The 20,616-nt window shown below is 46.1% G+C and overlaps 1 protein-coding gene across 1 annotated transcript in view; it reads left to right on the plus strand.

Annotated features, from left to right (window-relative positions):
* The window catches only part of CACNA1I (calcium voltage-gated channel subunit alpha1 I), a 124,633-nt gene that overhangs the window by 95,883 nt on the left and 8,134 nt on the right, over positions 1-20,616 (plus strand). Inside the window, exons 16-32 of the mRNA XM_063154580.1 lie at positions 772-1,188; positions 2,081-2,181; positions 3,233-3,356; positions 4,183-4,251; positions 5,125-5,309; positions 5,648-5,774; positions 6,877-7,002; positions 7,440-7,529; positions 7,946-8,138; positions 9,242-9,393; positions 11,104-11,213; positions 11,819-11,952; positions 12,670-12,740; positions 15,588-15,666; positions 16,223-16,344; positions 17,082-17,420; positions 18,027-18,173. Coding sequence (XP_063010650.1) covers positions 772-1,188; positions 2,081-2,181; positions 3,233-3,356; positions 4,183-4,251; positions 5,125-5,309; positions 5,648-5,774; positions 6,877-7,002; positions 7,440-7,529; positions 7,946-8,138; positions 9,242-9,393; positions 11,104-11,213; positions 11,819-11,952; positions 12,670-12,740; positions 15,588-15,666; positions 16,223-16,344; positions 17,082-17,420; positions 18,027-18,173 — 2,586 coding nt within the window. The remainder of the gene's footprint in view (positions 1-771; positions 1,189-2,080; positions 2,182-3,232; positions 3,357-4,182; positions 4,252-5,124; positions 5,310-5,647; positions 5,775-6,876; positions 7,003-7,439; positions 7,530-7,945; positions 8,139-9,241; positions 9,394-11,103; positions 11,214-11,818; positions 11,953-12,669; positions 12,741-15,587; positions 15,667-16,222; positions 16,345-17,081; positions 17,421-18,026; positions 18,174-20,616) is intronic.

Consider the following 20,616-nt stretch of genomic DNA (forward strand, 5'->3'; position numbering starts at 1 on the left):
CCACCAAGTCCCATTACAGATGGGATTGTATCAGAGCTTTTGTAACAGTGGAAATCTTGTTTTTGAGCTCCCCATGGCTCATTCTCCTGCCCCATAGCACTTCCCCAAGCATGCGAGTTTGTCAACCAGTGCATCTCAGACCTGCTCACCATGTAACATCAGCTTCTGGGCTTTCTACCCACTGGCATACACGGCTCTGGGGAGTGCCTTGGTGCTTAAAGAGTTCGTGCCCCTGTTATTTCCAAACAGAGAGTGCTAGCAGCCATGTACTACATGATACCTTGCTCATGTGGTTGGACTAGGCTGTAACCAACAAGCCTGTTTCTCTCATTTCTCCCTTTTACTAAGACTGGACTCAAAGATGGTGTGTCAGATGATCCATCACCCTGTACCTTGTGTTATGCTTAACCCCAGCGCAGTGTAAAAAGCTGCCAGTCAGATTCTTTGAGAACTTTACTCTTGCTCTGTGTTGGTGTAAGTAACAATATCAGGCACCTGGCCTTTGGCTTTATTACTTCCCTTCCCTGAAAGTGCTTGCACACAGATGGTGCTATAAAGTAATCACAGTCAACACCATTGCTAACTCATTACCAATTTATTGTCAGATTTACTGAGATTGCTGCTGAATTCCCACCATGCAACTTGCTCAGTGTCTGATAAATGGCAGCCTTCTGGCTTAGGGGCTCAGGGAGCAGTCTGAGCTCTGAGAGAGGAGCACATGCTCCCTCCTTGTGCCCAGAGTCACCGAGTCCCCATCCCACTCTGTTACAGTCCAGCTCCCGCAGCTCCCACTATGGCGCCTGGAGCCGCAGTGGAGCCTGGGGAAGCCGTCGCTCCAGCTGGAACAGCCTGGCCCGGGGACACAGCCTGAAACACAAACCTCCCTCCGCTGAGCACGAGTCCCTCCTGTCTGGGGAAGCGCACAAGGCGGCAGATGGGGAGCCGGATGGGACAGGAAGGGTGCTTCATCACCGCCGGACACTCTCTCTGGATAACAAAGGCTCCTGTGACCTGCTGGAGTTGGCCTCGGTCCCTTCTGGCCACAGAGTGACCCACAGGCTGGGAGCACCGCCTGGGGCCAGTGAGCATCAGGACTGCAATGGCAAAATGCCCAGTATTGTCAAGGAGATCTTCCCAAAGATGAACAACCACAAAGAACGGGGAGAGGATGATGAAGAAATAGATTATGTGAGTGCTTGGTGGAGGACTCTGGGGTTACATCACAGTGCTCTGGGATACCCCAAATCCATCATCAAATTTCAGTCTCCTTGCGTGTGGATGGGAAAGCTTGCAAAGATGCTTTAGGAGAGCTGGAGGACAGCTGGAGGACTAAATGCAGATAGGACTTTCTAGGCACAGACAAGCTCACACCACCTTGTCAGGCTGCTTGCAAGGCAGGTGGGTGGTGGGAGGAAGGCAGGTGTGCAACATACATGTGGTCAGTCAGGGGCTGTTATTTCAGAGCAGTGCAGCCAGTGATTTCTACAAGGCAGGGGAGGTCAGGCAGTGCAAGAGTGAGAGTTTTGCGTGGGGAACATCGGCAGACCAGAGCAGGAAGCACAGGCACCACAGACAAGGCAAGTGGGTTTTGTGGTATCAGCCTGGGGGACAGCAATCTGTGAGCAGATCAGAGAGTGGAAAAAGTGGAGTGAGGATCAGTAGAAATTTGAACAGACATAAATGTCTCTAAGAAATTCTCAGCCCAAGTGCCAAAAGAAAGCCTTCTTGTCCTGGCTTCTGATTTAGCTGAGGTAGGGAAGAAACATTGGCCTCGTGTAACACAGTCCCTCCAACACCTCTAAGAAGGCAACATGGGACAGCATCCTACTCTAGAAGGGACACCAGCAGTTTTATTTTCATGATCTGGGGAGGAAACCAGATGCCAAGAGGTAAACAAGCCCTGGCAAAGCAGCTTCTACCTTCTTTTCCATGACTTGTTGCCTTTGAGTTGATTTTCTCAATCGAAGGATTAAAGAAAAGCAGGTAGTGGTGCATTTGAGTCAGATGTGAAAGGAAGAATGTCTCTCTCAGGCAAGTGGGAAGGTGACCAGTGCCAATTGCTTCTGCTGCATCCCTACAGAGCCTGTGCTTTCGCATCCGGAAGATGATGGAAGTCTATAAGCCAGACTGGTGTGAGTTACGGGAAGACTGGTCCATATATCTCTTCTCTCCACAGAACAGGTTTGTACAGTTTTTGCCATGAGAGGGTTGAGAAGATGGGACAGATTCTGTTGCTCTGCTGGCCATATCCCCTGGTGCTAGGTGGCAACTTCAAACTTAGCAGCTGAGAATGTGTATTTTCTCCTCCATTGTTCCTTCTACAGCCAAACTGCATTTCTTTTCCTAGATTGTGGCAATGAGAGGAAAGTTGAGCATCCTAAATAGCTATTGTGATCTTCCCTCCCTTTGGAGCATCCCATTTTTATTTTCTGTAATCATAAATATTTATAGCAAAGCAAGGCAAGGAATACTAATGTTAACACAAGGAGGATAAAGAATGCATTATTGATGACTCCATAATACTGATATTTCCTCCCCTGGTACCAGAATGGCATCTTCATTTAATTTACAGTACCAGTACCAACTTACCAGCAGTTATAACACACCTTTTAGGGTAAAGTTAGAACTCTTCTTGCCTAAAACCAGGAAATTTGGGTTGAGTTCTTCCTGTTAAAGAGATCTCACCAGAAGAAAATGTCCACGTACCCCAGCTAACATTATTGTCATCCATTCATATTGCCCCTTGAATAGAAAGGGCTTTCATTTTAGGTCACAAGGGAGAGCTTTTTTTGCTCTGTGTGACACCTATGTTAACATACACAGTGTCTTTCAGAAGTGTGGTCCCCACATCTGCCAACCTACCTGCCTCTCCTGAGCTTTCAGCATGTGGCCTCTTTGCTGTGGAGAGGTACAAAGTGTGAGCTTGGGAGGAAAACTGGAATTCAGCCTCTTTACAAGGCAGGAGAGAAGCACAGGGTCATAGTGGTTAGGATACCACTCTGTCACTGGAGAAATCAATGGAGGTTCAGCAAGCTCTGCCCTTGCTCTGCTCCAGGCTCCCTATGTGACCACTTACGACCCTGGGCTATTGCCATTCCAAGGGACATCAGTATCAGAGATAGGAAACTGCTATATCAGAGCCCAGTTTTAGCCAGAATACTTAATTCTGTGTCCTCCTTGTTCCTAAATCTGTTCTGCCCAAGCACAGGTGCCTACTGGAACTCTCTTGCAGGTTTCGCCTCCTCTGCCAAACTATTATTGCTCACAAGCTCTTTGACCACGTAGTGCTGGCCTTCATCTTCCTGAACTGCATCACCATTGCCCTGGAAAGACCCCAGATTGAGCACAGAAGCACGGTGAGAACCATTACCTGTCACCCACTTTATAGCACAACCTCTAACAGTGGTTCCTGAGTGTTCCTGGTCCTCCTATGATCTCTGGAAGAACTTCAGCATTAAACACCAGCTCAACTCATCTATTGAAATACCTATATATTAGTAATTGACATAAATATGTGTTTCCCCTGCAGGCTCTTATAATGGGGAAACCCACTTTATAACACAGAAAGCCTAGTTCCTTCTGTCTTGGAAAGTAAGTGTCTCCTCCAGGAGCCTGCATATAAGGGATGAATGGCAAAAGGGACAAGGAGTGGAACTGAGAAGTGACTTCCATGCTGTAGGAATGGCACATCATCATTCACGTATGCTGCTCTTGAGCTATCTTGGAGGTGGCTCAAGCTGGCAAGTGAAATTACTTTTTCTGCTTGTCTGCCTTAGCTGACTCCCAGACTTTGCTGCACTTGGACACAATCAGTGGTCTGTGCTCAGCAGCTCTTTGGGAAGGAGTGCCAGGTCAGTGCAGCAGGTTAGGCCTGAGCAGCACTGACAGAAAAGGGCAGAGGCTGCCTTGAAACCAGATCTGCAGGATGCAAAAAAATCCCATCCACTATGGTCTGGCAGAGCTGCATAGGATCCTGTCCCAGCCAAGGTATATGAGCTGAAAGCTGCCTATCACTGACCTCTGCCAAGAACATCTCCCTTATTTCATCAACTTTCAGACCCTTCACAGGAATGCAGAAATCTCAAGATCATCAGAGGGGACTGACAGAGTAACAAGAAGTAGTAAAAATACATTTAAGGTCTTTCTCTGTTTTGTTTCTTTTTGTTTATTTTTTTTTTCTAGGAAAGAATCTTTCTCACTGTGTCCAACTACATTTTCACAGCAATATTTGTAGCTGAGATGACACTGAAGGTAAGTTACTGGAGAACAGCTCAGAGCCTTTTTCCAGTGTCAAACACTGTTCGTGTTTGCTCAGCACCCTTTTAAAATGTGTTCATCTTTTTGGTGTGCCAGTCCTTCCCTCTACCTTTATAAAGGCAGATACTGCCTGGAGTTCAGTCCTGTCTTGTTAGGAATAGAGGAGATGTTTATTGCAGGCGTTAGATCCAGTTGGATCTTAGTATTTATGAAGGATAGCTGGCACTCAAGTATGGATTTTGTAATGATGTCAAATGTCTGTTCGCTTTCTCCTGGAGCAAGAATGGGGGACATTACAACAATATTAATGACATGCTCAAAGTTGAGATAATGATTCAATAGATGTCAAAATACTTTGCAACAATCAGAAAACCTTGTTATTCCCTTCTCATATTTGGGGAAAAGTCCTAAAACTGTGTGCTGGAAGTTAAGCCCCTAAAATTAATATCTGAATTTTGACCGTGATTTGGAGGATGTTAATATCTCCCAATGACCACCAATTTCTGTAGCACCCACTGTTTTTGAGAACTGCTTACAAACAAATTACCCCTTTAAGAGCCAAAGTATGGATTTGGTGCCTGACTTTACCTCCCAGGTGATCTCTGAACCGGGAGAATTTCCCCAAGCCTCTGGTGTGGCAGGGAAAGATTTCCTGTGTATCTCCTACAGTGTTGTGTTACTCAGGGAGGCAGAAAAAAAGGTGTTTTCCTTCACAGACATCCAGGTGAAAGGAAAAGATTATGAGAGGACACTTCAGTGTCATAAGGAGTTGATAACTATTCCCCTTCCTCTCATTCTCTCCACAGTTGCCCTCTATCAGGTAGCATAGGAGCCATTTCACCCCCTCTTCTCTCCCCTCTCTTCCAGGTGGTCTCTCTAGGCTTGTATTTTGGGGACCAGGCATATCTCCGCAGCAGTTGGAACATCTTGGATGGCTTCTTGGTTTTCGTGTCTCTCATTGACATTGTGGTCTCAGTGGCCTCTGCTGGTGGTGCCAAAATCCTGGGCGTGCTGCGAGTGCTCCGGCTGCTGCGCACCCTCCGTCCCCTCCGGTCAGAACCCCACCAAGCCCTGCTTGGCCCCCTCCTCCCACTGGTTACCCCCAGGAGGGATCCCAGGGTCAGACCCAGCTGTCCCAGCCAAAGTGGGGTCTTTAATAAGCAATAGGCCACAAGGAGGTCCCCCTTAGCCATATGGGTCTGATGCTGGAGGTACCTTATCAAAGAACAAATCCATGGGAGAGAAAATGACTTTTAATCATGGGGGAGGGATCTCCACTGAGGGGTCACTGCCCATGGAGACAGGAGTCTGCTGCTGCTGAAAATGCTTAGCTTAGGTCAAATTTCCCTGCCCTGTCCCTCTGTCATCCTTCCCCTTCCTTCCTTTCCAGAGTCATCAGCCGAGCCCCTGGTCTGAAGCTGGTGGTGGAGACCCTCATTTCTTCCCTGAAGCCCATAGGAAACATTGTCCTCATCTGCTGTGCTTTCTTCATTATCTTTGGCATCTTGGGTGTGCAGGTAGGTTGTTACTGTCCATCAAACAGCCCTTGAGCCCCCACCCCACGGGCATCTGTACCCCCCGGTCCTATAACAGACACAGGGAGCCAAGCAGAGCAGGAGAGACAGCTAAGCCAGTGAATTTTCTGTGTTTACCTTCTTCCACAAGTCATCTCCATAATGACACAGCCCTTGGCAAGCACAGACAGGTGCTCAGCAAGTGCAGGCATTGCTGGACATGAGAGACAGGAGTTAGTGCTCACACCTGGCAGCAGCTGGGTCAGGGTTTGGGTCAGTGTCATAGCGTGAGCCCAGGGCTGGCACAGCACAGGGCTCCCTGGACCCACCCGTGTCTCCCCACAAGGGCAAGCAGCTCAGTGCCTGCTCACATGAACCCTGCCACCAGTCAGCTCTCCTTCTCCCCCTCACTCTGAGCCCTAAATCCACCCACAAACTTCTTTAATTTTTTAATTTAATCCTCCTTATTTTTGGCTGTTGCATTGCAGAGGAGCAAGGGTGTGGGCGTTACTTCCATCTCAGGGAATGCGCTATACTTAGTTTGCTCTGATGCATCTGTACAAATGCACAATCCAGTACCTTCCATATGGGGAAAAGAGCCCTGGGCAGAAGAGTCACAGAAGTGCAGTGCAGCTTTGTGAAAAAATATATATGAGAAGAAGAGGATGTTTTTTCTGGTTCTTTACCCTCAGATGAGATCTTCTTTTCCCATCAGCACTTTCAGTAACTGGGAAGCAGGGAGTGAAGATTACTCTAAGGGACTGATTAGAAGATACTTTACTTTTTCCCTTTGTACCCAGAAAGGCTGCCTTAAGGGCTGTCAGATGGTGGGCTTACAGTCACTGCTGCCCTGGAGCAATGGAGAAGGCTGAAAAGCCAAGTGTGAACTTACACAAAGGGGTGGTCTTGCCTCCTTTGCAATGGTTGAGCCTGTACTGCACATTGTGTTGGTGGTGTCCCTGTCATGGGACAGGGACACCATGTCAAGCTCTATGTGGCTTGCAGTCTTGCAGGCCATGCAGCATCTTGGCAGCTTCTGTAGATCCCAGGGAGCATGGGGAACCCTGTGGGAAAAGGGGCTGATGGGGTCACTCCCCTCCTGCAGCTTTTCAAGGGCAAGTTCTACCACTGCCTGGGAGTCGACATCAGGAACATCACCAACCGGTCTGACTGCGTGGCAGCCAACTACAAGTGGGTGCACCACAAGTACAACTTCGACAACCTGGGACAGGTGAGTTTGCCCACAGCTCCCCCCCTCTGATGGGAACCCAACACAGGGTTTGTCTCCTCCCCAGGGAACAGATGCAGTGCCTGGAAAGCCAGAAGGGGCAGTTATTTAGCATGCATGCCCATGCAGAAGCTGTGTCACTAGTTGGTTGGTATCAAAATGATACTTACAAGATGAGTGGGAAAGAAAAGTGGTGGCAGCAGAGAGCTTGATTTTCTCTTTTCTCCTGCCATGAAGCTGATGTTCTTCACAAACTCTCTCCTCTGGTGGGTCTGGCTGCACCTTGTCCCTGTCCTCCGTCAGGGAAAGAGCAGGTTTTGATGTGTGCAGAGACACAGGAAGAGTATTGCAGTGCTGTGTGTGTTGGAGCATAAACTCACAATTTTTTTCTGCCTGCCAGATGCACCTGCTCCACATCAGTTTTGCTTTATATGTTGCAGGCTCTGATGTCCCTCTTTGTTCTGGCTTCCAAGGACGGTTGGGTCAATATTATGTATAATGGACTCGATGCTGTGGCTGTTGACCAGCAGGTACATGGACTTTCTTGTGAAAGGACCTTTTCACTTTCCTTGTGCCTGTAAGGCAGAAGCATCCTTTAACATCCTGATTCAGTACCTCCCTCAAACCAAGAGTCCCTTCCAGACCTCTTCTGAATTCTCTGCTCACCTGTTTGCAAGGGGTCAGGTCCATGGCCTTGTCTGTCCATGCAGGAAGGTGTAGCTGTGGCTATGCTGTGGGGTGTCTGTGGTAGGGTCAGTGGGCCTTTATCTATTTGTAATGAAGAAATAATAATGGCATGTGTTTTTCTGGGCATGCTGGCTCCCTCCTGGCCCACTCATGGTTATTTCAATACCTTGTAAAGCAGGATCTGTTGGGCTGCCACCCACTGCATCCCTATTCTTCTACTGCTAAGACAATGTCTGCCTCTGTTCTCCTCCCACTCCAGCCAGTGATCAACAACAACCCCTGGATGCTACTCTACTTCATCTCCTTTCTCCTCATCGTCAGCTTCTTTGTGCTCAACATGTTCGTGGGGGTGGTGGTGGAGAATTTCCACAAGTGCCGGCAGCACCAGGAGGCTGAGGAGGCGCGCCGGCGGGAGGAGAAGCGCCTGCGACGCTTGGAGAAGAAGCGAAGGAGTAAGGCACAGCCTAAGTGTTTGGTTGGTTCGTAGGCCAAGGTTTTCTGAGAAAAACCTTTTCCTCTTATTTTTCTTTCCCAATGAGCTGGTCTCCAAAATCCATCGCTCGTGGCCATGCTCTCAGCCTTCCTCCCCGCACCACTGCTGTGTCACCACGCACCTCACTGGGGTGGTCTGGGGAAGAGGGGTGGCTGAGGAGGTCTGCTAGGACTCCAGGGAAGGCACTGAGGAAGGGTTTTAGCACCCTGCTCCTCACGAGATTACATACCAAAAACACCCCTGTGCACATGCTGACAAGCACTGTTGGCATGGGGCATGCACACATCGATGCGCTTCCTGTGCTTGGGGTAGAGTCCCACCTGGGCTTCCTGCAGCTCAGCTGGTGGTTGAAGAAGAACCTGGACAGACCATTCTTTGTGTTTAAACCCAAATCTTAATAAGAGGGGGAAAAAAAGAGGAAGACCCCTGTGTTTTGTGTCCCAGTGACCCCAGTGTGGCAGTGTCACTCCTTGGGATCTAAAACCCTCTGTGGTGAAGGAAACCTATTCCTAGTGCTTCTGTCTTGTTTTGTGTTACCTTTAGGTAAAAATTGCTGATGCATACTTGCTCCTGGAAATCATCCCTACTACCCAGACTTCCATTCACAGCCTATGGGCATGCTTTCCTTTCCTCTGCTCCAGTTTTCCCCTTCTCTCCTATAACACCCCAGGGCCTCTCCTTGAACCATCTGCTCCCTTTTATCAAGAGTGATCTTAATTTGTCAAGACATGAAATGCTGATTTAGCACCATTCCCACAAACACAGTCTAACAGATTTTTTTCCTAGTATTCTGTACTTTGTCTTTTTTCCTATATATTTTTCCCCATTTCTTCTTTTGGTGACGTTTTTTTGGGCTTTTTGTTTGTTGTTGTTGGTTTTAATTTTTTCCCCTCTTCCCTATGTCCTTTAGCTATTTTTCTGGTTTTTCTCTCTCCTAACTACATTCCAATTTCTTTCAATGCCTATCACCAAGCTTACACCTTCTCCCTCCTCAGTGTTTCTTACCTATTTCTTTCTTCTGATTTCTTCCTAACTCTGCCCACATCCCTCTTTCCACTGAAGAGGCGCAGCGTTTGCCGTACTATGCTACCTACTGCCACATACGCCTCCTTATCCATTCGGTCTGCACCAGCCACTACCTGGACATCTTCATCACTTTCATCATCTGCCTCAACGTGGTCACTATGTCCTTGGAGCACTACAACCAACCTGTGGTGAGTGAGATCATGGAGATAAGTCCTGCCTCCAGACACTCATTTTGGTACAGCTCTCTGGTGACCGCTGCCCACCAGCATAAATAGGACACTTGGGTGTCTCTAAAAACTACTGTTAAAGTTTTGTAGGAATTAGTTTTGTAGTAGGCAAATTTGTGTGAAGATTTTCATGTGTATCCAGAAAGGTAGTTCCTACTCAGACACTTGTTACCCATTAAAATCCATAGAGAGAAAGTGTCTGAGCAAAAGTCAAGCCCCTAGAAAGCATGGTACAATTAAGTCTCTGTGCTTTATATTAGTAAGTGGATATGTGGGTCACCCAAATTTAGCTGCCTGCTCTGCTTTTTATTTTTCCCTTGTTCCTAATAGGAGTGGTGGAAGCAGCAGTGTCCTGGGAACTTCAGGCTTTGCATCAGATTTCCAAATGCCAGCCCAATTCCCCTGCTATGTGGCCTCAGCTGAGAGAACCAGAGGGGCTGGTTGCATGTCATGGGATGGTCCATCTTTACCAAGCCACCTTTTCTTCATAAGAAAAACTGCAGGGCCAAAGTGCTGAGCAGAGCCTCTCTGAGCTGCAGGGTGTGGTTCCAAATACAGCACCTTGGGGGCCAAATAAGTTTTTTCACTTTGCTTGAGTACAGACCATGTACCTCTCAGTGTTGCTGGCAAAGCTGCAGATTCTTTTGGCGGGAAAAATGTGTACTGCACATATCAAAGGAGCCTTCTACCTCCATATGTAGATAGAGCATTCATCATGACATCTGCCCAGTAACATTTCAGTTTTCTCTTCAGAAGACCCTTGGTTTAGGTGACAGCTCTGGTGTCTGAACAGAATGTCTGAGGTAACTCAGGCTTTGATCAGGGGTTGCATCTCTCCTCATTAAAATCTATTGCCAGGCTCCTCCTGTTTCCTGCCCACCTTGCCCAACTGCCCAGCTCTCATCTTTCCCTAGATGGTGCCCATTTTTATATTTCGGGAACTCTAAACCTTTATCTGTTGGTGTCCTCACATCAGATCTTTGCTCCTCAACAAGTCACTAGTCTTCCTTACTCTTCAGCTCCTTTCTCTGGAACACAGCTCCACCCAAGCCAGCCTGCTGTCAGGCTCTGTTAAACAATCTTCTCAAAGCACTTCAAACCCTTCCAGTACAAAATGCCACCAAAAGCTGCCCACTGCTCACACTGGTTCTTGGTGGTCATGAAGGGGCAGCATGAAATCAAACAGCTCAGAGGTGTGATGTGCTGGCACCAGACCAAGGCACAGCAGAGATGACCTGAATCCCCACCCAGAGTAGCCTCTGTGCTTCACTCCTGGTTGATAGCTATGCCAGTGCCATTAACAATGTGTCATTCAGGTGGCACAGGCTACTGGCAGAAGAAAAGCCTGATGGCATTTTGTGGATTGTCTTGCAATAGCCTCTTCCTCCTGATTATGCTGAACAGTACAGAAGAAAGGAGCAGTAATTGATCCTCTGAACTGGTCCCATCTCTGATGAGCAGAGGGGCTGGGTGGTGGTTGCCCTTAGTAGGCGACCTCCACATTCAAGTAGGTAGGAAGCGTGGGGCCACTTCCCCACCCCACCACAAATATCTGGGGCAGCTTCTACACCCAGGATGAGTTCGTGACATTTAGGAGAGTCCCCCACACAGAGGGGTTATGTGTTTGATGTTGCTTTTGCCTCAATTCTTTTCCTTGTCTTTCTGTGCCAGTCCCTGGAGACCGCCCTCAAATACTGCAACTACCTGTTCACCACTGTGTTCGTGTTTGAGGCAGTCCTCAAGCTGGTGGCATTTGGTCTGCGACGATTCTTCAAAGACAGGTGAGCAGAGGGTTGTCAGCTATGGCTGTGGGACAGCTGGGTTTGGGGTAGAAGTTTGGGGATGGTGCCCTATTTAGACCATGAAATGGTGGCAGAGTGCTCTGACTGCCTCCCAGTTCTGCACCGCATGGACCTCACCTCATCTTCCACAAGGTGCAATGCCTAGGCAATAGCAAGAGTTGTCCAAAAATTGCCTCTTGGTTGCAGTCTGCTGGTTAGGCTAGAAAGCAAAGGAGATGAGGTTAGAGCGAGACATTTTTTTTCCTGCCCTTGAGGCAAACTGTGAGCATGCAAACGCAGAACATATATAGCAAAGTTGATTCAAGGTAGTAAGGCCGTAAAAAGCTGAGCCCATTAGTCAAAGCGTAGCGCCATAGTAACACAGCTCCATGCTTTAAAATCAGCCTGGCTTGCCTCTGGCTGCTCAGGGTGTGTGCAAAGTGAATCTCTGTTTCTCTGGAAAAGCCCATATAGGCTGACTCAGAGTGGGCCTTGAACTCATGCATAAGGAAACGTTTAGGATGAAGTGGAGACAAGTACCTTTCTTTTTCAGGAAAATGGAAAAACTCTATCTTCGTTTATTCTGTTCAATTTTTCTCCTAAAGGTGGAACCAGCTCGATCTGGCCATTGTGCTGCTGTCTGTCATGGGCATCACATTGGAAGAGATTGAAATCAACGCTGCTCTCCCAATTAACCCCACTATCATCCGGATCATGAGGGTGCTGCGAATCGCCCGGGGTGAGAGAGATGCTGGCCAGAGCAGAGTGCATGTGGCCATCGAGTGCAGCTTGGTGCCACGACTCATTGAGCAGTGGCTGTAAAATTGTGAGCTTGCCCTGTCCCCAGCCCTTGAGGAGCCTCTGGGGTGTCCTTCATCACATCCCAGCAGGGATTCTAGGATCTAGGATAGCCCAGAAGCTCAGGCTTTCTGGTTCCCTGGTAGATGAAACACTGGGAGGGTGGGCAGATCATGTGAGAGCTGAACTTTCTCTGTTACTCATTTCTGGGGCAACTATAGTAGTGGTGTGGGGAGCAGAGGCCACTGAGCAGGTTGAAATTTGTGAGGTAAGGGGGTGGCCAAGGTGTGACAAGATGGCATAACAGCAATGGCTGAAGGGAGAGAAAGTGATGGAAGAAAAAATCAAAGCAGAAGGACAATTAGGACACACATTCCTGGGAAGAAGCATGTGGCTGGAGTGTCTGGGTGAAGCAGAAGCAACCCAACAGACATGGGTGGCAGAAAGAAAATATTTAGTAAAAAGGATGTCACCTTGAAGAGAAGGAACAACTGGGGTTGTACCATCAAAAGCAAGAAGAGAAATTAGGGGAAAATCCAGTTTTTCTAGGGGAACGAGATACAGGACATCTGTCTTGTGCTACTGTTATTAGTAAGTCACACAAAGGATGCCTCTGAGCTCAGTCTGACTGACACTTCTCTTGTGCTTGTTGTGGCAGTCCTGAAGCTACTGAAGATGGCCACAGGAATGCGAGCGCTGCTGGATACAGTTGTTCAGGCCCTGCCACAGGTAAAACATTTTCCAAAAAGACTCTCCTCTTCTGTCCCTTTTTCCAAAGGGTTGATTCTTGTGGGGTCTCAGAGGTGGCGTCTACAGTGGTGTGTAGGCAACTGCCTGCAGGTCATGTCCAAGTTCTTGTGTCTTTCCTGGGGTTACAGCTCACCTCACATCTCTCTTCTCCAGCATGTGAAAAAATAAGGCTTGACCCCTGGATAAGGGTAGGTTTCTTCCCATCATGCCTAGCTAGTGTCTAACTGTTTGCACTAGTCCTTGGCTCCTTTCTCCCCTCTCCATAAGAAGGAAAGAATGATTGGAAGCCATTTCAGGACGAAAGGACATCTTTCCATCACTGCAGCTCTCACCCGTCCCCGAATGTGTCACCTTTTCCCTCCTTTTTCATTTGCACTCCTTTTCTAGCCAGTGCTTCCCCCTTCCTATTTTTTCTTCTTTCCTCCTCCTGGATCCCTTTGTGTTTATGAGCAGCTCATGCATAAGAAGCAGTGACACGCTGTGTTGTGGCTCACACAGCCGGCAGTTAAGTGTCTGCTGCAAGACATCGAGACAGAAGGATCTCATGAGCTGTGAGTGGCAGCTGCTCCCAAACGAGATGCTGACACCGTGCTTTACACAGGCTTCGAGCCCACTGTGAGCATCCTCCGTGATGGATGAGCAGTCAGGGAGTCTGGTCCCCTTCCTTTTGGGTAGTTGGGAGAGAATTGTTAAGCCAGGAGTAATGGCACCAAGTGGCTCTGCCGATCATACATCAGACCGGTCCCTTGGCAGGCCCTGAGAAGGCAGCTCTGCTGTGTGATATCAAAATGCACAGGCATTTGTCAGTTGATTTATCAGCTAATGTGCCAGTGCTGGTGAGTGATGATGAGCTGGGAATCAATCTGAAAACAGCATGAGTAGTTACCCAGGGAATTTACTTCTGGTGTGGGTGACAATAAATGTCAATCTGAATTAGTGGAATATGATGGCACAAAAGTGAAAAGGAAACTCTGTGATCTTTTATGGATCCTGAGCTCTGTCTGGTCTTCCATGTTTTTTATTAAGCAATATTTATTTGTGATTCATTATAATAATAGTAATAACAACAATTTGTAGGATATACAACATCATTCAGGATAGTTGTGGGCTGAGATACACTGGACAATAGAAGGAAGGGGAGATAAAGGATGGTCTTAGTGCAGGCAGATCTGGAATGTAAATTTTTATTAGTTTTTTATTAGCTCTGCTACCACAGACTGGCTCAGTGCAGCTTCTTTGCACCTTGCTCTTTTCCATTCCAGGAGCCACAACAGACGATTTTTCTCAGGAAAGGATCTGGGACAGAGCAGGTCTTCAGATCCAGTGTCTGCATGTCTGTGGCATGTTTATTCTGAAACCCAGATAAATGCACACAGATATTAAGAAATAGTATCCAGAAACTGTTGGTAAGAGGACACTGCAATATATTTGCACTTAAATGATGAGATTCAACTTCTACCCCCAAAATACAGATAATAAATAAGAGAGGAAGAAATATTCATATCCCTGTCATGTAGACAGAAAAACAGAGTCATCATACAGTAAAGTGTTTTGCTCAAGATGGCAAAGAACACAGCTGGGACCTGTGAGTCTCTGTTTCTGGTCCTAGCCAAAAACCACAAGTATATTGTTCCACACTTTTTCATTTTTGATTTTTCCCATTTGCCTGATGCTCCTTTGCTAACCAAGTTTGTAAGCCAGGTTTTTTGGAGGTCAGTAATACCTGCCTCAAAGCAAGCAAATATCTGAAAGTTTGGTCTCTAGGTATTCCCTGGAAGATAATAACAAGCAGTACTTAATCCCTCCAGTATCAAAGCCTATGACTTCCTATTGACTGGCTTTTGCTGCTTCCTATAACAGGTTGGCTTTGATTAATAAAGTTGTGTAGCAGGGATAAAAAAATCCCTCCATACTTATAGTTGCATAAAAATCTGAACTTCAAGGTCTAAAATCCACCAGTTTCAGCGTTAAAAGAATGAATCTAGTCTCCATATTTTATACACCGGGTCTTCGGGGGACAATTGAATTATCTGTAATATTATTCTCTAAGATTTATTGGCTTTGCCAAAAGAAGTAGTTTAAAATAAGCTGTCCTTTCCCTTGCACTTTCTCCTCTTCCTGACCTTTCTCTTTTTGTTCCTAGAGCACAGACTCAAATCAGGGATTTTGGCTTGCTAATGGCATACAAGGCATCTCAAGTTGTCCTGTTTCAATTCCCTTCCTGTCTTTGTTACACTGCAGCAATTCTTAATAGTGAATAGAGCTTTAATTTTAAAGAGCCCTTTGGAAATGTAGTCCTTAGCTAAGTTTTATTAACTTCCTTTTCTTAACGCCCTGTAGACACAGACCCAGCAGTGTGCTTTCACAGCATTTACTATGGTGTCTAATTTAGTCATCAGAAATAATTCCTTCCAGTGAGTATATAGGGAGCCAGGATGTGGCAGTCCAGGGGAGTGGGTGGGCTGAATCATTTATTTCTCTCCTGAATTTGGATGGCACAGCAGTTGCAATGACTAAATTAGATTCCTGAAGTGATGCTCCTAACGTAGGCCCAGTGACCACATGCATTCAGACCAGAAACTGTTTGGTGTTTCAAAAAACCCATTAAGTCCTTAATTTTTCCATGCCTTCTCTTCCCACCTTCCTGCTCCTCCCCCAGCCCTGATGGCAACTGGATCCATCACTGAACATTTCTCAACTGTTGAGCAATTGTTTGGTTGCATTTGTATACCGGGATTTCACTTCCTTCAGACCTGGAAATGCAGAAACACTTTCTGTACAGATGAAATAGACTTTGGGATAGGCTGATGGTGCCTTTGCTTTTAGGTGGGAAACCTTGGACTCCTTTTCATGCTCCTCTTTTTCATCTACGCTGCTCTAGGAGTGGAGCTCTTTGGAAAATTGGGTAAGTCTCAAGCAGACCATGCTTCAGTGTGAGCCACAGACATGTTGGTTGGGGTTTCTCAAAATCAGAACTCTTCAATTAAGGGACTGAGTTATTTGATGCACTTCATTCTCCCTTATGCATAATTGATGTAAGAGGAATTTCCCTCTAAATTGTTATCCTAACAGGCTAACAAAATAAGAGCAGCCTCCGTTTTCTCTTACATTCTTAAACATTTGCTTTTCCTGCACTCTGTCCCTAACATTGCATTCAAGAGTACAAGAAAAAGTTTGTAAAATCTTATTTACATCTCTTGCCATGGAATATTGATCAAGAAGAAAGGCAGGACAATGACATGCTGGGAGGATCCCCCTGAGCAGCAGTTACACTGCCTGATATCCTGGAGCTGGGCCATCAGGGATAATTCCATACTGATGGCTAACAGCCAACTGTTGGGCAGGGTGCTGACACCATTCACTACCTGAGCTCTTCAGATTGTGAGTCCATGTTGTTGGTCTCAGGGCTGGTAGTGTGTCCTCTCCTGAGTGTTGTGCCCTGCACTCCCCTTGTTTTTCAGTGTGCAACGATGAGAACCCCTGTGAGGGCATGAGCCGCCATGCCACCTTCGAGAACTTTGGGATGGCCTTCCTCACACTTTTCCAGGTGTCCACGGGTGACAATTGGAATGGGATCATGAAGGTAACTGGGACTTGGAGGCAAGGATCTCAAATTTGTGGGGAAAGAGAAATTCTGATGTGTGGTCTGTTCAGCAGAGGTTGGGCTAGCAAAGGGAAGGGGAACAGAACACAGAAGCTGGGTTGCTAGATAAGGTCCCTGCTTGATCCAGAGTCTCTCTCCCCACTATGGTAACTCATGCCTTGGGCTCGTCTAATCCTGGAGACATCTGATTGAGAAAAGTGCCAATTTTCCTTGGGAGGAACAAGAAAATAATTCAGGCTGAGGGAATATCCAGTGTAGTCACGACTGCACAGGACATGTGTGTTGGACAATGGCACTCATCTGCAGAGCTACCAGGAAAACACAAAATAAATACTTCCTTCAGAGGACATGGAGAAAGGAAAGTTCTTTCATCACAAATGGTGCTTTTGAGAATAGATGGGAGAAGGCAGTACCAGCCTGCTCATTTTTGGTCTTGTTTACATATGTCTGGCTACGGTAGCAGCAACATGTCATGGTCTGAAAGTTTGCTTCATATGCCTTTGGATGGTTTTTCTCTGAAGCAAACAGTATATGAACAGAGAGTATCCTAGATTTTTTGGGGAATTATGCCAAAAGACATGGGGTGAGAGAAGTGTCTGCCTTGTTCTTTCCATTAGCATCAGTGTTTTTTGACAGAGAGAACAGCCAAGTTTCTGTTCTTACTTTAGTCTTTCCTTCCTTCCATGGTTCCTTCTCAATCCCAACTTCCCCTCAAGGATACCTTGCGTGACTGCAGCCACGATGACCGGAGCTGTCTCAGCAACCTGCAGTTCATCTCCCCACTGTACTTTGTCAGCTTTGTGCTCACAGCCCAGTTTGTTCTCATCAACGTGGTGGTAGCTGTGCTCATGAAACATCTCGACGACAGCAACAAGGAGGCCCAGGAGGATGCAGAGATGGATGCTGAGCTTGAGATGGAAATTACTCACGGGCTGTGCTCCCACAAGTCAGGCTCTCCAAATTCAGGACAGGGAAAAGGAGCAGGAACAGGAGGAGGAGGTGGTAGAACAGAACCCGAAGGACATCTGTGCATGAGATGTTACTCTCCAGCCCAGGTGAGTACACCTTTGAACTTACTAACCAGACTGCAGCAAGGAGCTGTGGGCATTAGCTGGGCAGCTCAGATGATTCAGGGCTTAGCAGTAGCAGAGTCTTCCACCTCAGGGTGAAAGGTTTGCTTTCAGCAGTAGACTTCTGAGTTGATAGGATCATGTAGGGACAAGGCTATGACAGCAGTGTGTCCTGTTCATTGTCATCATGGTGTAGGAACTTGAGGGCCAGCAGAGGAGGGATGGAGCAGATCAGCTAAAGGTGTGACAGGAGCAAATTTGAGAGGGGAGCTCAGGAGAAGAGTGCAGGAGAAATGGCAGATCAAGAGTGAGTGACTCCAGCAGAGCTGAAAGGGAGACGTGAACACTGAAAGTGAGTGAAGACTGTCCCTCCTTATTATTATTTTTTTTCATTGAACTCTGGCACCTTTACACACGTTGTGGAGCAAATGTTTCCCCCAGTGACCCTGTGCAAGTACCTGCAGTACAAGATGCTGCTCCAGATGAGTCAGGGTGGAGAACCCAACCCCCAATTCACATGAAACTTGAAAGCAAAAAACTCGACATTCTTAAAATGATCTCTCCCATCCTCCCCCCTTTCTTGTCCCCTAGGAGAACTTATGGCTGGACAGTGTCTCTTTAATTATTAAGGACTCCTTCGACGGGGAGTTAATGATCATCGATAACCTATCGGGCTCCGTCTTCCATCATTACTCCTCGCCGGCCATGTGCGAGAAGTGTAACCATGACAAGCAAGAGGTAACCTGCGTACGAGGATGTGTGAGGGGACTCTTCCCCCCAGACCTGCACACCCACGGGCCCGCAGGTCGTCCCATGTGTGCTCCTCGCTGTAGATTGTGTAGACAGTAGAGCTTGTGGACCTGTGTTTGTTATCTGTTGTGAAGTGCTGGTACTGCCTCTAGTACAGGCCTGCCCTCCTCAGCCACACGTGGATGTTTGAGGTGGTGGAAAAGTGAGATGTGACAGGACTCGTGTCAGGAGGGACTGAATCACCTGTAGAGAAATGACTATGAAGGCATCCCTTGGCAGCTCTTGTTGTGTTCCATTATGCAAGAAAAGTCTAGGTTCAGGCTCACATTGGATAGAGGACTCTAAGGATCTCACCCCAATGAGACCACTCAGGAGCAATTCAGTGGGAGATTTAAGCTTGTGTTTTGTCCTCATTTTAAGCATGTGCTTGCTTATTCCCTATTGAGGCCAATCAGTTAAGCACATGTTTAAATGCTTTGTTGAATAGAGTTTTTGAGCAAGGATGGTTTGTGTTGAAAACCAGTTAATTAGTTTGAGCAAAAACGAAATAAAAGTGAGCCCACTGAGAAATTTTGTTAGCTGACAAATTGGTTGTTGGCTAAGAGCAGGACCAAATGGCTTAGACTTGAGCTGCTAAAGTTGGTAGAGGCTCTGGAAAACTCCTTCCTAAGCAATTAGTCTTTTCAGGTTGTGAAAAAATAGGAGGAGCAAAATAGTCTGGGAAGGGTTAGGTGAGTAGCAGAACTAATTTGGTTCTGAAATAATTTTATTGTATATAGGTGCTCTGATTTTGTGTGGTCAGACTTGTAGCAGTAGTGTGGCTCTTCTGAAATTGGTACATCAGTGGCAAACTTCACCCTCTCTTTCCCCGTAACTGACTGGATATGTTGTTATAGCTTGTAAAGAAACAAGGGAAACTTGGGGAAGGAACTCTTATTGGCAGGTCATTCTATGTATGTTTGAAGAAAGCAATATGTTTTTTGCTCTCTGATGCCTAGTTCTGATGCTCTGATATTTTTTCAGTTTCTCAGCTGTCTGCTTTTCCCCATTGCTTCCTTTTGAAACTATCAAAATGCAAACATTGCTGTAGTTTATCCTTATTGAGACACTTTGCAAATGAATTCTGCATTAATGCAACCAAATAACTAGTTTTCAATTAAACGCAATTTTCACTGCTTTGCTTAAGTCTTTATGTTCAGCAATTGGTGCTCAGCTTTCTCAGCAAATGAGGTCTAAGGCAGTCCAGAATGATTGCCCCCAAGTCAAGTCATTTGCAGCTAGTTTGTTACATTTGAAAACCTCACAGATAGTCTTCAGTATCCTGCCTAGGAGTGAAGACAACAACCCATTTTCTTACCTTTCCAGCAAAGAAGCTAGATTAGCAAAATCTTCAAATGCAGCCCACAGCCAGAGCAAAGAATTTGATGTAATTATCACAACTGAAAAATTATTCTTAGATCATACTTTCTAATAGGTGTTATAGAGCCATAAATTACTTTCAAAAATGATATTTCAATACATCTAAAATGTGGAATTGAAAAGAACTTACCTATGCAAGAACGGGTTTAGTAATTAAATACAAATGCTTTATTTTGGATTATATGAGTCAAAATGATACCTTAGGATTTTAAGCCAGGACTGACCATGATGTTCTCGTCATATTTCAAAGTAGAAAAAAGAAACTGAGGAAATTTAAATGGTAAATCACTACATGGAATCATAGCTAACATCACCAATGCACAGAGTCATTAAACTATACTGTACTCTGGTACATCAACATACCCAAATGAGCATTGTACACAGACTGAATTGTACAGTCCCAGAAGCAACTGACAGCAATTTATATAGGCAAAACTATTTATCCAGTGCTCTTAAGTGTGTGTATGTTAGAAAAAACCAATATGCTTACTGTCCACCCAATCAGTCTTAAACCACCCTTCTGATAAAAACCACATATTAGGTAGAAATGTCCCCTCCAATTTCATTGGTAGTTCAATTCACCAAGATGATGAGCACAGCAGATGGACACAACATTTAATGTTAATATGTGCTAAGCTTTTTGTGTCATTGAGCAGAAGTGCTCAGTGGTTTTCCCAATTATGCTCCTGATACTTAATTTTCAAACCAATTATTTGTACAATTAAGGATTGTTGTGATCGTGGGTCTGTTCCTAAAGATATATCTGCAAGTAGTTGTTTTCTAAGGGATGTGTGTGCATTGTTCAGTATCTCAGGCTGATGCTCCTGGCAGGTTTCATGGATTGGGATCTATTCAACAGCCCTTTCTTCCTCACTACAATTAAAATTGTCTTTTTGTTCCTCATCTTTAGTCAGCAGATTTAAAAATATTCTGCTGTAAGGGAAGCAAAAAGATCAGAACCTCCTTTTTTCATGGTGCTAAACTCTTCTCTTGCCATTTCTATCCTTTCACT

This window comes from Melospiza melodia, chromosome 4 (assembly GCF_035770615.1).
Source record: "Melospiza melodia melodia isolate bMelMel2 chromosome 4, bMelMel2.pri, whole genome shotgun sequence".
Classification (NCBI taxonomy): Eukaryota; Metazoa; Chordata; class Aves; order Passeriformes; family Passerellidae; genus Melospiza; species Melospiza melodia.